Source organism: Mesitornis unicolor, unplaced genomic scaffold, assembly GCF_000695765.1.
Source record: "Mesitornis unicolor isolate BGI_N332 unplaced genomic scaffold, ASM69576v1 scaffold25778, whole genome shotgun sequence".
In the NCBI taxonomy this organism is placed as follows: domain Eukaryota; kingdom Metazoa; phylum Chordata; class Aves; order Mesitornithiformes; family Mesitornithidae; genus Mesitornis; species Mesitornis unicolor.
Genome location: NW_010200184.1, coordinates 6,572 through 23,065, shown reverse-complemented (window position 1 = coordinate 23,065; position 16,494 = coordinate 6,572). Strand labels below are relative to the sequence as shown.

At 46.1% G+C, this 16,494-nt stretch overlaps 1 protein-coding gene across 1 annotated transcript in view; it reads left to right on the top strand.

Moving 5' to 3' along the window:
- The first annotated feature begins 1,977 nt into the window (after positions 1-1,977).
- LOC104544725 (fibroblast growth factor 18-like) overlaps positions 1,978-16,494 on the top strand; it is a 20,609-nt gene continuing 6,092 nt past the window's right edge. Inside the window, exons 1-2 of the mRNA XM_010189667.1 lie at positions 1,978-2,119; positions 3,708-3,814. Of these exons, the coding sequence (XP_010187969.1) occupies positions 1,978-2,119; positions 3,708-3,814 (249 nt within the window). The remainder of the gene's footprint in view (positions 2,120-3,707; positions 3,815-16,494) is intronic.

Below are 16,494 nucleotides of genomic sequence, written 5' to 3'. Positions count from 1 at the left end.
CTCTTTCCCCGCCCCGGAAAATATCTCAGAATATCTAGCTGTCAAAGAATTTAAACAGTAACACCTGATCTGAAGGCTTTTGAAAATAAAGATTGTAATCTCTCCCCGGTGTATCCAGGGCTGGAAGTCGGGTGTCCTGAACAGCACACTGCTGCAGGGACACTGCTCCAGCTTGGTGGAACTTATTTTACCTGAGCTCTCAATGGAAATTCTTGTGGATTTTCCCCTGTGCTTTCATTGTGGCCATAGCATCTTTATCACAGATACAAGACAGCAAGCCAAGTCCAGTTTAACTTAATTTAAACCTTGGTAGTGGTGGCTGATCTCTTCTCCTGCTGCGTGTGGATGGGGTGGGAGACCTCAGCAGCCCCTTCTGCTGGGACGCCCTCCATCCCCTGGAAATTCTTGTTACAGTGTTCAGAGCTGGGGTTCCTCCCGGCTGATTTTAGCTACCTAGATGTGTTGTCCAAGGTCCCTGTTTGTGCTCCCGAGAGAATTTAGGGAGATGCCTGTTGCGAAAACGAGAATCAGCTGTGTATGCCTTAAGGGGTACCTTTGGCTGGAAGCCAGCTGGGTTATGAACCCAACCCTAAAGCTGCACTGATCTGTCTTGTAGGAAAGGGAGTCAAGGTTCTCTAGAAATAAGAACATGTTTCCAACATCTTAAGACACAGGTTTTTCAGAAGTGGGTATCTGTGGGTGGCCTTAGCTTGAACTTAGGCAGCTAGGGTCACAGCGGGGCACAGGCAGCCTCTGCTAAACGTCCTTCCCTCTGCTCCTTGCTCCTAGCCATTTGGTGTAGGATGATCTCTGGGACTTGCGAGCCTCCCAGGGGTGCTGGAGTATGTTGGGGTATTTACCGGTGTGGGTGTTGCACTGGGTACTTGCCCATCTGCTGCTGCTTGGTCCATGCTGTGGCACTAGTCCAGGAGGAACATCAGCGCTGGCATAACCTTTGCAGCCTGCAGGAAAGGTGACTTCCATTTATTTCTAAATTATGACATTATTTTATTAGATCTTTAAACTTTATTTAAATTCTTTATTTAAGAAGGGGGAGGAAGGTATCATATTTTGATTAGTAGCAGTGTCAAAGGAGACCTAGATTAATTATTTGAAATCACTCCATCCAGATGGTTTTAATTTTCACAGCAGGGAACCGGCATCTTTTTAAGGTGATATTTTTCAAATTAAAATCAGCTTGGATATTACTCATACTGGCTGCAGAGCCAGGGGGTGAGGAAGACGAGGGGGTGTGCCCCCTGTGTCCATTTGAGTGCAGGCTGCCAGAGGGGACATGCGTCAGAGAGGTGCAGGTTGTCAACTGTGTGACAGAACCGCAGATCGCGACTCTTGCGTTGGATGGAGTGCTTCATCATCTACTTAGGCTGGCCAAAACCCCTGTCTGATATTCAGTGTTATTCTTAGCAGCTTTAGTCGCAGTGCTGAGACTGGAATGGATGGGGAATGCCTTGCAGCTTAGATGGGAACTTGCTGTGTCCCGGTCTTGCCTCTGTGCAAGCTGTGGAGCCCTCATTTGACCCCTTCGGTGGGTGGCCCCATGTCTGTTTGCGTGCTTGGGTGGGTTCAACACTATAGATCTGTGGGTGACTCCTTGGCACTCTGGGTGTTGGCTGTGGTTCTTGGGCCAATCTTTGGGACCTCTTGTGCTGGCTCTATAACCTTTCCTTGTGTGCGGGCTGCTGCTCTCCCCATCTGAGGTTGACCATTAGTCCTCTCTAATGCCTTTGCTTGCTGGAGGGCAAGATCTTTCACAGTCACCTCTTTAAAGACAGTCCTACCTCTGGCTATAGCCTGGTTCACTAATGCTGTGTTGCATCTGAGCAGCCTCCCTGAGCTTCTTGAAGCAGTGGGCATTCACCAAGTTACATACCGTATTCCTCATCTCCTTGAAGACCCACTTTGACCCTGGCCATCCTCCCCCATCCTAGCTTTGCTTGTCTTTATGTCCTTACTACGATGGGATATTTCTGGTTCATGTGGCCTTTCCTTACTGAAGTGCTCTCTGGTTTGATAGCACTTTGGCAGGTGTGGAGAGAAAGCTTGCAGCACCTGGCTGTCACTGGCAAGCTGCTCTCCATCACAGATACCCAGAAACATGGTGCATTTCTGAAAGACTTGGATAAATATCCATGTTTATGCATGACTGCAAGTAATATTCTACCGTAATTCAGGCATTATCTCACTTGCTGTCAAAAAGAGGTTGTTATTTAAATATCCCCTGTGATAAAGTTTTAACAAATATTTCTAAATAAATGTATGCTGCTAGTAACTGGAAACCCCTGAACTTGCATGTGTGACTGAGCTGCAAAGGGCCCTCCGTTTAGGGCTCTTGTGAGTTAAAGGTTTGTGATATTTGCACTGCTGCAGAAGCCAAAAGCTGACTTTACAAATGGGAAAAATATTAATGTGTTTAAATGAAACAAACTCCTATTTCTATCCCCATGGTAAATCCTTACAGCGAACATATTTGCTCTTAGAGGGTTTTAAAGTTTGAAATATGAATGCCAAAAAGAATGTGACTTTTTGCAGCACAGATCAAACAATCTCCAAAGTTTGGCAAAAGCTGTGTTTCTATGGTAAGGCTCAGGTCTTACAAGCGTGAGTATTTCCAGAGCAGGACCGTGGATTTGCACTTGCTGACACTTACACATTCTTGCATTGTGTTTCGACCATGTCTCCTTTCTCCCCCTCTGTATGGGGGATGGATCTGAACCAAAATGTCCAGTCTGCCTGTTCCTGCCTCTCCGGGGAAATTCTTGGAATCCAAACCTCGAGCATGACTGGAATTCATGTTTAGATCAGAGGTGGAATAAAACGCTGAATTTGGATGTGTCTAGGTCTTTGTGGTGCTGATGGCACACTACACATTTGGGTGGCAGCTCAGCCACTTCTGCAAATACAATTATGTCAGGGCAGGTGGTTTCTGAAGATGCAGCAGAAATTGTCCTCTACCGTGGCTTCTGACAATGCTGCAAACCAGCTCTGGCCTCAGTAACGTGTGAGGCACTATGTGATTGGCCATAGTTGCCCGAGCTAGAGCAGGAGTCACACACCGGGACTGCCAGAAAGCAGTTAGTGACCTCCTGGGGGCATAGCTAGACACACAGAGGACATCTGCAAGGTGGGTGTCCATCTGAGAGAACCAGCAGCGCCAAATTTCTCCCCTGTTAGGTTGTGCAGAGATATTCTGATCACTACCACCTAAGTTTTGCACCTCGAGCATGTGGCTGGACCACTTCCATGAAGTGTTTGAGGGCTGCTGGCTGTGGGGAAATGATTTTCATTCTTGTCGTGCTAATCTTTTCTTTTCATGAGAGTAAAAATCCGTGTTCCTACCCTCCGAGAACCCTCCTGCAGTGTGGAGAGCATCTAGCTTTATATTGCTGATGGGGTGGTGACGTTGGTGTGGACTGATGGAGCACACATGTGTATGTACATATTTTGTGCTAAACTGGGGTTAAATCTGAAGCATTCACATAGGAGTCAGTGGAGATGTGTCAGATCTGCCCCTGTGACCAATCCTGGAGCTCAGCTCCGGGGTGGTTCCTTGGGTTGTTCCCTTGCAGAGCATCCCAGTGTGGGATGGTTCAGGTAGAGGTGATGGGACAACATGCTGATGAGCTTTGCACCCTCTGACTTAATGGGACCACATTGGTAAATGCTTTTTTTTCTTCTTCCTTTACAAGCCCAGCTTCTAGTGGAAACAGACACTTTTGGCAGTCAAGTCCGGATCAAAGGGAAGGAGACAGACTTCTACCTTTGCATGAACAGAAAAGGCAAGCTAGTGGGGAAGGTAAGTGTTTCCCATTAATTCATTTGTAACATGAGTGTTACATTCAGCAGCCTCCTCAAGGCTATAAGGATGTGTTCGAGCTTTGCCTGTCAGCCTCAAATGAGAAGCAGGATGGAGGGGCTGTGGGGTTTGCAAGGAGTTTGCAAGGCAGCTGTGCTCTTCCCAGCCTAAAACCGAGCTCTGCAGCCAGCCCTGGGATTTTCTGAGGATGCTTCGGATGCGGATGGGTTTGCGCTTTCTGATTACGTTAAATTGACATGAGGTGTCATCTCGGCATCCCAGTGTTGTAGACACCTCCACAAGAACTTCATGACTTGATCTTTCCTTGGAGTGAACTGGGCTGGGGAGGCTGGCAACGGGAGGCTCCTTTCGGTGGTGAGCCAGGGGATGGTGTGGCAGAGCTAATACTGGAATCCCAGCATCATACTGGGGCTGGGCCTCACGGTTCTAGCATTACAGGAATATTTTATTACTTTGGATCCCTGCACAATGGAAGCATGTAACAAATTACAGCGTGTTCACCCATCTAGCTTAACTTCTTTGCTGAAGTCATATTTTTTATGTATTAACTTGTTTTTATAACTTAGGCAGTTCTTCTGTATTGTTGGCGAACCTAGAAGCTGGCTAACCAGGCAGGAGTTTGCTCAAAGCTAAAATATCACCCAAAAATAAATATAAAATAAAATACCCTCCTCCACTGCCTGCACTTTGCACTGTGAGGAATTAAAATCTGGCATCTTTGCGGCTGTGAAAAAGGGAAGCTGAGTTTTGTTTTGAGTCAACACAGCAAAAGCCACGCTCTTAAACAGAAACCAGAAACCAACTTACTCTGATGAAACATTATTTACTTTTGTGGTCCTGCGAGTGACACTTGTGGGACAAGTGCCTTCCCTCGAGGATCCCTCCTACCACTTTTGTTTTCTTCACAAGCAGTGCGGATGCTTCTGTCAAGACCAAGCTTGGCTTTTCACAGGCAGCCGCTCTTGGTCAAGCAGGCAGTGGCCAGGGCACCGCTCGAAATTGGTGGGGACTTGGAAATTGGTGCTCTGGGAGGATTGAAGCAGAGCAGCCGGTTCTCTCTGCTTCCTGCACTGCTGTGCTGCAATTACTGCCCTGACCAAGGCACCATTGTTGGATCTTGGACAATAAAATTTGTATTTTTAACTGGACTTAGACCTCTCAGGATACGTGTAGATGCTTTCGAATACTGCACTGAACCTAAACCTGGCCCTTGATTTCCTCTCCCCCTCTCTCTTATTTTCCGTCCTTTAAATGTAATAATAGCATTTTTTCTTAAAATGTTACGAGGATAATTTTGTTAATGTTTGTGAGGTGCTGATACCACAGACCTTAGAAGCATCCAAATTAGATGGGGTAAAAATGAGCATGAAATCTTACCTTCTCCTTTCATAGACCTTAGCCCAGGGTGGATCAGTGGTGGTACACAGTGCAACCCACATCCTTTCCTGGTCTGTGCCAAGTGTCCAGGAGCATCCTGGCAAAGTCAGAGGCTGTTTTGCATAACGTACAAGATTCATCCCTTGCTTTGGCCCACTGGAGACAAAGGCAGGACAGTTCTTCAGCTTGTTATCTTTCACACAGTGTAAAGTGCTTTTTTTTTCTCTTGATGTGCTTTTTCATAACGTTAACTTGGCAAATGGTTTGCTATTGAAAAGAAAATCTATTCTTGTAAATACGAGCGTTCCCACCCCAGGCTGCTAACAAGTTCACAGACCAGGTGACCTGAGCAGGAGAGGGTACAGGGCATGGTGTTGGAAGGAAAATGTTCCAGACGCATTGCCCATATTAACAGCTTCTCCTGAGCAAAAAAAGAAAATAATAGCATGTCTTCTTGATACCAAAGAGTGTGGTTTTAATTAGTATCATAGTTTCAGCTCTTTTTGTGGCAAGCGTTTGAGGGAATGCTTTTTAGCCTGAATACTCTAAACAGCTAGTAAACCCCAAGGAAAACATTAGATAAAAGTTACGCCTGGGCTTATACAAATATTTAAGTTCAGTCTGGGGGTGGAGGGGAATGAAACCCATAAACTGATTGTTTCATGGTCACCCCAATATGTTCATTTGGCAAGAGAGGAGCCATGGGCCCAAACTGGGTCTTTTCCTCTGCTCATTTCCTTAACACTGCATAAAGCCTAACAATATCAGCAGATGCCATCTGGCTTTGTTCTCCTCCTCAGTCAGCAGTTTTGGATCCCCCCCAGTTGCAAACCTGCTTTGAATTTAGTCCTTTTTGTTTCCCATAATCACCTACAAAGGATATTAAGGACCAGCGCAGGTTGTTGTTCTCAGCTGGACGTGGTGACGCATGCAGGAGCTCCAGAGCCAGGGCTTGCTCCCAAGCTTGGTTGTGTTGCAGGCCACCAGACAAACCCGCAGGGCTGAGAAGAGCAGCACTTGTATATTTTTGTTTATCTGAAATCGCACCTACGCCAGTGTTTCTAAGTGGACTCCATCTGATGGAGCTTTCTTAGAAGTCCCAAACCTTGTGTTTTCTCCCTCACTTGGTAGTTACTGCGTGTGTGTTCCCAGCCAACGTTGGCCAAAGGGCTCGGAGGTGTTTTGGGCAGGCTTCTAACTTTATTTATTTGCACAGCGTGCAACTGCTGAGGTCACCTCTGCTTATGAAAACTGGAGACAGGGCAGGAGTTGCACAGGGAGTGACTTTTCTGTTAAAAGTGACCGGCACTGGGGGAAAACAAATTGGATTGTGTTTCTTCGTTGATTCTTGATGTTATGTTGAAGAAGGCCCAAGAAAGATTTCATTTTTTTTTCTCTTCTGACCATATTTCTTTTGCCTGTGGGGTTTTGGTGCTTCTATGTGCATACATGTAGAAATGTAGGTCGAGTTTTCTGATTTTGCTGAAGTTTTCTGTGAACCACTGAGCTTTATAGTGGAGTTATATAACAAGGAGAGAGATTTAAGTATAAAAGCTCAGAACAGGAATGCTAGGTGGTTTTGTTAAAAACATTTTCTGTAATTTTTTTGTTTGGTTTTTGTTTTTTTTTTCTTTTAAATTATTGTTACTGTTTATTTATCTCAGGCTTCTTACAAGGGGAAAAAGGGTACTCTGAAAAGTTTGGCTCTCCTTCCAAGAAGAGGTGCAGTGTGACTTGCCCATTCCCCAGCGTGGCTGGTCACCTAGAACGCAAGAACTCTGAGTATTTGCAATAATTTAGTGTTAGGGGAGAAGAGGAGCTATTTGGAGGAGCTCTGAGTTTCTAACCGTAGTTCTCCTGGTGAGTCCTCTGTGTTTTTTCTCTCTGCCCCAGCTTCTCTTATCTTGTGCATTGAGATAAGAAGGTAAATAAAGTGGGAACTTCATGTTTATAAAAGGCTGTCAAAGATAAGTCTCTTAAGTCTCCCACAGCAAGGAATAGCAGCCTAGGGTGTGAGCAGGTGGCTGTTAATTAGCTTGGCCTCCTCTAATTGCTCTTGCTATGCCTGTCCTTCAGTAATTTTGTGCTATCTAGAATTGCAGGATGCTTCAGAGATTTCCTCTCCCTGTGCCATCCCAGTCCCTTTGTTGGCAGAGCGTTTTCAAGAGGCCAGCAAGCTCCATGAAGCTCACATTGGATCTGTCAGCACCATTACAAGGTGACCAAAGCTCTGCCCCTTCCTTTGGGCTCTGAGAGGGCTAATGGCTGCTGTGTGGAGACCAGAGCATCTCCTAATCCCCTGGCACTGCTGACAGGGAATTTACTATGGTTCTCCACCAGCCAGCTGTGGGATCATGCAGTCAGGTCGGCACTAGTGTTCAGGTTGTAGCACGTATCTACAATGGGAGTGTTTTGCACTCCCAGCTATAACGGGAGAGGAGAGAATGGGCTTGTTTTTCTGGACTTACCAAGGACAGAGGAGAATGGACCTTGGCTTCCTGCAAAGCTGCCAAGTGGGAGGAGAGGCTGCTTATTGCAGACCATAGCAAGGGAGACATCAGTTTGCAGAACAAGATATAGAAGCAGGGAAGGTAAGTAACGACTGGAAAGAGTCCAGAAGATTTGAAAAGAATGGGGAAAGAGCTAAGCACATCTTCGATTTGATCCAGAAATTTCTTCAGAAGATGCTCCAAGCAATCCCCTAATGTTCTTTCATGGCATTAGGTGGATTACATCTTCTCCAGAGCCAGCAGCAGTATTGTTCCCTGTTGGGTCTCTCAGTTGTTCTCTGTTGGTTTCATTTCAAGAACAGCTCCATCTCTGAGTGCATTAAGTCACCCCTTGAGCTCTGCCAGGAAGGAGAAGCAGATGTTGGGTGCTGAAGCCATCTCCTCAGGGTGGAATGGGACTCAGAGTGCAGGTGCAGTCGGGACAGCGTGGTGACTGTCAGTTGTATGCTGTTCTCCCGTGTGATGCTGCTCCACATAATGTGGCCATAATCTTGACACTGCGAGTCTGCAGGAAACTCCTGCACCACTGTAAATGGGGATAAGGCCTTCTTCTGAGGTAGAATGTGTCTATGGAGAGAATTCCAGAAACAGAAACAGAGGTAGAAAAGCGGTAGAATGGGATCTGTCACAAGTATCACCCCTGCCAGCTCTACAGAAAAGGAGAGCAGGAAGGTTGTATTCTGATGAGTCCCTGCTCATTACATCATTTCAGCTCCTTCTAAGAATTCAAGCATGTGGTACTATAAAATAGATTATTTCCCATCGAATCCACATGCTGACTTGCACCGTCTTTCTTTGGGTTTTCTTTCAAAAATCCCGAGTAAGCTGCTATACACACACTCTCAGAAAATCATTATAATATATATGCATTATTTTTCAAAAAGCATTTTAATGAATTTGGTTATTTCTCCTATCTCAATGCTTAATGTGAACAGTGGGAAAAGCTGTTGATTTGTTGATGGAAGGTAGGAGCCCTTTGGCCATTTGAGATGGCTGAGGCATTGCTCTTTGGGGACAGCCTTGCTGACACTGTGTGTGTAGCACTGATGCCTTCAAGAGCGCTCACGAAGCACAGCTGAGCAGTGCTGAGCTTGTGCCCTCAAGTGCCGTCCAGCTCCTGAAGCCAAGCTCTGCCAGCCCAAGCATGGCTGTGCCAGGGCCATGTTATCTGTGCCAGGGGCTGGAGGTGGCATGGCTCTGCTGGCCACCGCCACCTCTCCCCCACCCCTGATCAGCACTGCTGTGCCGATACTGCTTATGGCATAGACCTGCCTCTGAGACATAAGATTTTTTCTGGTGTGATAACTGCTTTCCAAGCCAATATATTTCTTAATGTTACCAGAAAGTTGCTAATACCATATGGCAAGGCGCTCTGTATTTTTGCAGGACAACAAACAAATTGTTGCTAGATGCCAGACTGCTCTGGCAGAGCTTTATCGCTGATGCCTGCCAGCAGTAGCCTTTAGGGGATAGTAATAATTTGAGGTTGTTTACATTACAGCTTTAAAATAGGGGTTTTCTTGAAGCATGTGTGTGTTTAGTCAGGAAAGTTCGCTACAAAAACTCTGACGACATCAAAGAGTGAAGGCTCTCGCTACGGCCAGTGCATGCGGTCTTGGCCCTTTATAATACCTCTGGCCTTACAGGAGGAGTGTGTTGTGTTACAGGAGGTCCAGGTGGTTCAGAAGGAGCCACCCTTTGTAGGACAAGGGGACTTTCCTGGGTAGGAGATGCCAGGTGGAGTCTCCAAAATCTTATCATTGTATCTGGACCAGCTTTGTCACCAGTTGACTTTGGTAAAGGCGGAGATTGAGGTTTCTTGAAAAGCTACCTTTGAAACACCAGTGGTGGGAAACCAGGGCCTTGCTCTAAAGCCAGGGGTCTGTGTTAGCCTGAGACCAGGAGACTCGAGGACAAGCTCCAAACCCGATGCCCTTCCCATGCCCAAGTCCTGCGTGGCGTTTGGCTGCGAGTGTTCCCCAGTGCCTGCCTGCACGGGGTCTGTCCCAGCAACCAAATGTGCTCCAAAGATGTCGGGAGGTGGCAAGGGCAGAGGGGCACTTGAAGGTTTGAACTTTGATGTGGTAAATGAGGTGTTTGCACTTCTCAGCTTGTTTATTTAAAGCCATGCCTAACTGCGTCTTGGATTTGGGGCAGAACTCTGAGTTTCACAGGGTTTTGATGCTTATCCAGAATTTTTCCCAGAGTTGCACAGCATTTGGGTTGCTTGAAAGGAGCTTGTAAAACCTAACAATTTCTGGGGCTGAATGCTGAATTTGCAACAAAAACACGACCAGAACTAGTGGGGTGTTGGGTTTAATGGTGTGTGTTTTGCAGATCTTTCTGTGACGTGTTCAGCCATAAACTGTTCTGACTTGGCATCTCACATGAAAGCAAAACTTGACATGACTTTTCTGGATCATACTCAGATCTCATTTTAGACTGGAGTCTGGTTCTTTGTATAAGGTGGGATTGGTCCTTTTTTAAAGTGAACTGTTCCCAGGCTTTCATTCCCTTGTGAGTTTTGAAGTCATCTAAGTAAATGCTTTCAATGGAACCTGGAGCCAAGCAACCCAGAGACCCTGTCATACTTTGAACAGAGACCTGATCTGAAACCAGTCTCTAGTGTCTGAAAATCTTGAATCAGGGCCTGCAGGATTGCAAAGGTCTTAAAAGCAATAAGATGGCAAAACCAGTTTTCTTTCAGTTGAACCATAAGAATCTTCTGCATTGACCTAATCAGGCTTTTTCCCGCATCCAGTGTAAAAAATTTTGAATTGTTATTCTGAAAACTTAGAAGCTGAGATTCTCATGAAATTAAAAGCAGAAGCAGAAGCTAAAATCAGCAATCACCCTCTTCCAGTCTCAGTCCCAAATGTCATGAGGCTTTTGGTAACACTGCAGCCTCTCAGAGCTGCCCCTTTTCCATTGCTGGGCTACCTGAATCATCACATTCAAACTTTTGTAGGTACTAGTGGAATTTATATAATCTGATTCATTTGTTGCAGCTTCAGATCTTTACAGTGCCGGAAATGTGTCAGAATTCCCCAAGGAGGGGTTGCTAGATAGTATGATAGAGATGATGTTATCACGCAGTCTCATGTTACGTGGACACAATTTGTTGTGTTACTCCTCAGTAGGTGCCATGTGCACCAGAGAGGTTGTGGAGTCTCCTTCTCTGGAGACATTCAAAACCCGCCTGGACGCCTTCCTGTGTAACCTCATCTGGGTGTTCCTGCTCCTGTAGGGGGATTGGACTGGATGAGCTTTGAGGTCGCTTCCAATCCCTAACGTTCTGTGATTCTGTGATGTGCTCAGAGCTGGCCAGGCCCCATTGTACACCTTCCCGAGGGGGCTGTGGTGGCTCTGCCCTCTCTTGTGAAGCTGCAGGCGGCACAGGGCTGAGGTGTTGCAGCCTGAGATCCTCCTTCTCTGGAGACATTCATAACCCACCTGGACATGTTCCTGTGTGACCTACTCTAGGTGATCCTGCTCTGGCAGGAGGTGGACTGGATGATCTTCAGAGGTCCCTCCCAGCCCCAACCAGCCTGTGATTCTGTGTGGTGGGCACGGTTGTGTTCGGTTTGCACACCCGGCAGGCAGGAGCCCCACTGACACAGCTCCTGCCCTTGAGCAGAGGGAACCGTCGGATGCCGAGTGTTACCTGGCTTCTCCAGGAGCCCTCACTCTGGATGGCACAACCATGTAATGATCCCCTAGAGGCCATTTATGGTTGAGCCCAGTGAAACTACTTTCCAGTGTTTATTGCTCTGAGGCTGCCTTGACACAGCAGTGGATAGGCTCCGGTGCTGCAGCGGTTCCTTCAAAGTGGTAGGAGCTTGTGTCAGTTCACTGGCCCTTTACAGCGTTAATATTTGCTGTGAGCAATGGGCCTTGTCCTGGTTCTGTGTTTGTGAAGATTTGTTTACAGCAGTGTTTTGCACAGAAGCTTCTCTGGAGATGGAGAAGAGAGGGGGAAAATGACGTGAATGTGGGTAATGAACTTTGTGGAAGAAATTCAGATGTTTTGTGGTAGTGTGGGATAGCAGGTGGCTGATGAGGGAAAGCAGAGGTCATTTTGAAGCTCTGTGTGTTCAGAAGAGGGAGAGCAGTTTGGTGGCTACTGATTACCACTGAATGGCCCTCAGGCTTGGGAAGGAGAGATGGAAAAGTTGGCAGAGGGAATGGGAAATGGGGAATGGAGAATGGGGAATGCCGATGGTGCTTGAGCTCATGCATCCCACAAGAGGTTGAGGAGATGGAAGAAACAACATGCTTATATGGAGAAGACCCCTCTATTTCAGAAATGGTTACAAACTGCATCAGTTCTTAACAGATCATGGCCTCGGGGGTGTGTGGGGGTGTGTGTGTGTAAGCTTGGGTGCCAAAGCTCTGAAGTATGTCTGAGCCAGAAGACTCTGATATTCATGGCACTGAGTGGGGATAGAGGCTTATGCCACCATACAGGCGACCACCAGCGTCTTCCCTTTGCCAATCAGTTTTTAGTGCTGTGTGAACACTTTACCTGCATGGTCTGATGAATTTAGGTCATGGGTTTAATAAATGGAGCACATCATTAAGCACATTTAAGCCCACACTGTGTTGCCGGGGTTGGATTTGTATTTATCTGCTTTGCCAGGCAGAACATTCCCAGTGTTCATTGGACATGACCTAATATCTTGTAAGAATAATATGAATATTTAAGGTCTATGCTGAGTCCTTCTGTGCTACCACCAGTTCTTGCAATCTTCTAAATGCCCTGGATAGATGCTGATCTTCTCAGGCTGAGCAAGGACAGGAGGTTTCACTTTAACCAAACTGTGGGTAGAGGAGCTGTGCGTGACATGAGCTGTGAACACTGCAAGCAGGGCTTCCTCGGATGGCAGTGGGAACACCCGAGGTGGTACTGGCGCTTAATACATCATTTCATGGGCCAGGCCAGGTGGTTGAGAGGTCCTCGTGGTCACGTTTTAGCCATGCATGAATGTCTCCAGTTAACTTAGGCTTCTCAGCACAGCCACAATGCTTTAAGAGTTTGCTCTAAAATAAAGCAAAAAACCCTTCTGTTTTTAAAAAATAAATGTCGTCATGATGCTGATTTTATGCTAGGGAGTCACAGTTGCTTAGGTGAGGATGTGAGTGTTGGACTTTTTATCTGGGCTGTGTCTGGTCACCAGAGAGCTCTGTAACAGGTTTATGAATTTCTTGTGATTCCTCTTTAGCAAACGTCAATTGGAAATTCTTAAAAAGCACCAATTCTCTCTGTTAAATTGGAGTTTTGCAAAGTCAAAGTCCACATTGTAGACCAAGCTTGACCTCTAAAGCCTTTTCTTATCCCATGGCTGAAAGCTGTATATCCCCTTTCAGGGAAACAAATGCCACCTTCTTGAAAGCTACAATTTAATTTAATCCTTTCTGTGTTAAAGGAGCAAGTGTCACTGTAAAGCTGCTAATGTCCTGTCCCCTGTGTTTCTTGGTGGCTGCAGCTGTGTGTCGTGTTGGAATATTTCAGTTCCCTAAGGTTAAATGTTAATTAAAATTATTGAGAGGGAACCCCTGAGCACTGGTCATGCCTCATCCTGTTTGGGTCGAGAGGGTGTATGTGTCTTGTGCTGACACTTGTATCAAGTTGAATTTAGTTGCTTTCCTCAGAGCATCTTATCTCCCAAGTGAAATTTTTGTTGGTCTCAAGGGTCTCTAAGAGGAGGGTGATGTTTCTTCTAAATGTTACTCTGCAAATACACTGATGTGTTTAACTTGCAGCAAGCAGCAAAGCAATGCAGCCTTGTCTTCCTCAACTGGATGTAGTTGAGATGCACGGTCAGGTAGATTCTGCTTTTCAAGGACTGTTTCTACTTGACTCTCAATTCGGTTTTGAAGATGAAGTGAGAATGGAGGCTAATTCTGAAATGGAGAACAAAGCCTATGCTCCAACAGTAGAAGAAAATAGTCCATCTGATGTGGCCAGTACAATGGTATTTTTAAGGTCAAAGAAAAGTAGATCTTGCTTAAATACATTTTTGTTCTTGTTATTTTTTTACACTATCTTTTGAATACTTAAAGATATTTTTCCTAAGGGAAGACAAGTCTGGAAAGCCTTGCACTTGTTGTATACAGAAGGAAGTTTGTCATTCGGATGCTGGAACAGTCCTGGATCATTTTTAGGGATGGTGCTTGATTTGATCATAGATTTCTCTTTTTTTCCTTAGTAATATAATTTGACATGAAGAGATCTAATGGCATCCTGCAGACAATCAATGACCTTACTTGAGCCTGAATTTCATTCATTTAAACTTACCCGGAGAAACTGGTGGCACTACCAGAATGTCAGCTGAATGAGATTGCACTTGTTTGAAATGATAGCTTAAAAAGTCAGTGCGTATGTTTGTTTAATGTGTATAAACCTGGGGTTTACCAGACCTGGTAAGGGGTCAGCAACTGTTATAGTCCCATGTCCTTGCTCCACTCATTGTCTAGGCCTAATGTTTAAAAAAAAATAATTAAATTTTCCTACAGTTGCATAGGTCTCTATATAATGAATTTAGGCCTACAGAAAATATGCTGCTGCTCTTAGCTGAATTTTATAGACAGCTCAGGACTGGCCTGCGAGTCTTGGAGGAGGCTGAAAATGACTGCTCTAAAAGGAAACACAGCGAACCCCGGCAGTGCATTTAACCAACAGGTCGTGCTTTGTAGGGATGGGTAAAAATGCCTTCCCAGCTGTTACCATAGTTAGCACCTAGAAGGATACATGCAACTGGATCAGGTGGGTGCAGGTAATGGTAAATGTCTTAGATCTGAACCTGCCTGTGGTTTCAAATGTCCTGAAGCAGTACCTTCCTATTGCAGGAAACCTGCGGTTTTGACTGAATTTAAATTTTCCTAAATTTTGTATTGGTTTCATAAATTTCATTTCTCATCATTAACATCAAGTATGCATAGTTCTCTGAGATGCAGTTAGGAATTTCTATTAACCAAATGTACATCTGTCCAGACAAAGCCAACCTAGTTTGCTCTGATGATGTGTATGTGCTGTCCTGCCATACTGTTGGCAGTAAAAGTGCCTGTGATGGAAGGAGCGGGTTAGGAGGCATGTCCTGGTGTAGTCTCGACCTGGTTTGGTTCATCCCTATAAACACTCCTTTCACCTCTGTATCCTCCTTTTCATCCTGGGACAAAATGCTCTGGGTTACTGAACAATTATTAGTTAGAAAAGTGGAATTTTTGAGTGAAAGGTAGAAGGAAAGAAAAATTTTAAACCCTTCTTTTTCCTTGGTTCTTGCAGCTTGTGCCATGTCTGGCACAGAGACAGTGCTCTGCAAAACCTGTGGGTACCATCCCTAATCCGTGCCCATTTTTGTTTGCTCTCAAGAGAGACTGGATGTACCCCAGTGCATGTGGGCCGGTGGGTGCAAAATGGGCAGCGCTGGTTTGAAACTGGGCCTCTGCATGGAGGTGCCCTTTTTTTGGAGGATCTCCTCCACATGGGTTTTGTGTTACCTCCTCTGCTTCATGAATGCACTCAGATGTCCTGTATACATAATTAACCTCTCCACTGCTCTGGCAGACACGTTTATTAAGCTGCCTATCATGACTCCAGAGTATTTTACTTGGAAGATTGTGTGGGTTCAGAGGGCAGAGAGCTGGAGGAGACACACACGGAGCTGAGTAACTCCTGGCAGTCACAGATGCAGCTTCCCTGATTTTCTGGGAGCAAGAACATGCATTTGGGTCAAGAGGTGTCTCTGTGGTGAGAATGCCTTGCCCTAAATCCGGGATGCTGAACATCAGGATGCTGAAGTGCAGATAGATGGCTGGCCTCAGCTCACCAGCAGCCAGAGCACCCAGATTTGCCGTGCTGCGAGGGGGCAATATTTCCCACAGCGCTGCTGGAGCTGGCAGCTGCTGTCCCCACTTTGTCATCACACTTTCTGGTCTCCCTGTAGAAGGTGAACATGTGAAGGGGGAGAGGTGGTGGTGCTAAAAGCTGCACCATTAACCTAGCTCCTGCCTTACCTTCTTCCACCCAGGATTTTCCAAGCTGTGCGGAGTGACTCTCGGATCTGGCTTTGAGCTGAGCCTGTGCAGAACCACAGAGCAGTAATGTGCTTCCTGAGACTCATGTGTCATAGGTGCACACTGTGTAACCAGCTCTGGGACTTTATGGGGGATACCAGTGATGCTGGGTGCACCAGCCCTTGGTCCTCAGCTGGAGATGCTTCAAGAGAGGCTTACTGGGACTGCTGAGCCACACATCTCAAAACCCAAGTCTGCCGCACTGTCACTACCCCGGCATTTAGGAAATACAGGGCAGGATTTTTTTCCATATAATACAGTGTGTAAATCAAATAGTGCCAGCATTCGGGGGAATTTCCAGCAAGCCTTTGAAATGGCTGCTCAGCTCAGTGGGTGTAACTGGGGGCGTGAGATCCAGCATGGTGGAGTACCACTGCTCGGGAACCCCTGCTGGCTGTCTGCAGAGAGGAAGGGAGGGATGCAGAAAGAGTCCATTTTCAGGGTTTTTCCTTGCAAAAAACCTAGGTGCATACACCTCTTGGAAACCTTTTGCTTGAGCGGTAGCTTTCCTTGCTCCAGGTCTTTTAGGAAGAGGGGGCTTGCTTTCCTTGCAGAGGGCAGCAATCTTGCTTGTACAGAGAGCTTCTGTCTCCACAATTTGACTTTGAGCCTGAGGGGCCGGACTTGCAGAAAGGTGATAATTAGGAGAATCATCCCTGTCTCACTTGAAAGGTTTAGTCTCACTGAGCCCTGTGC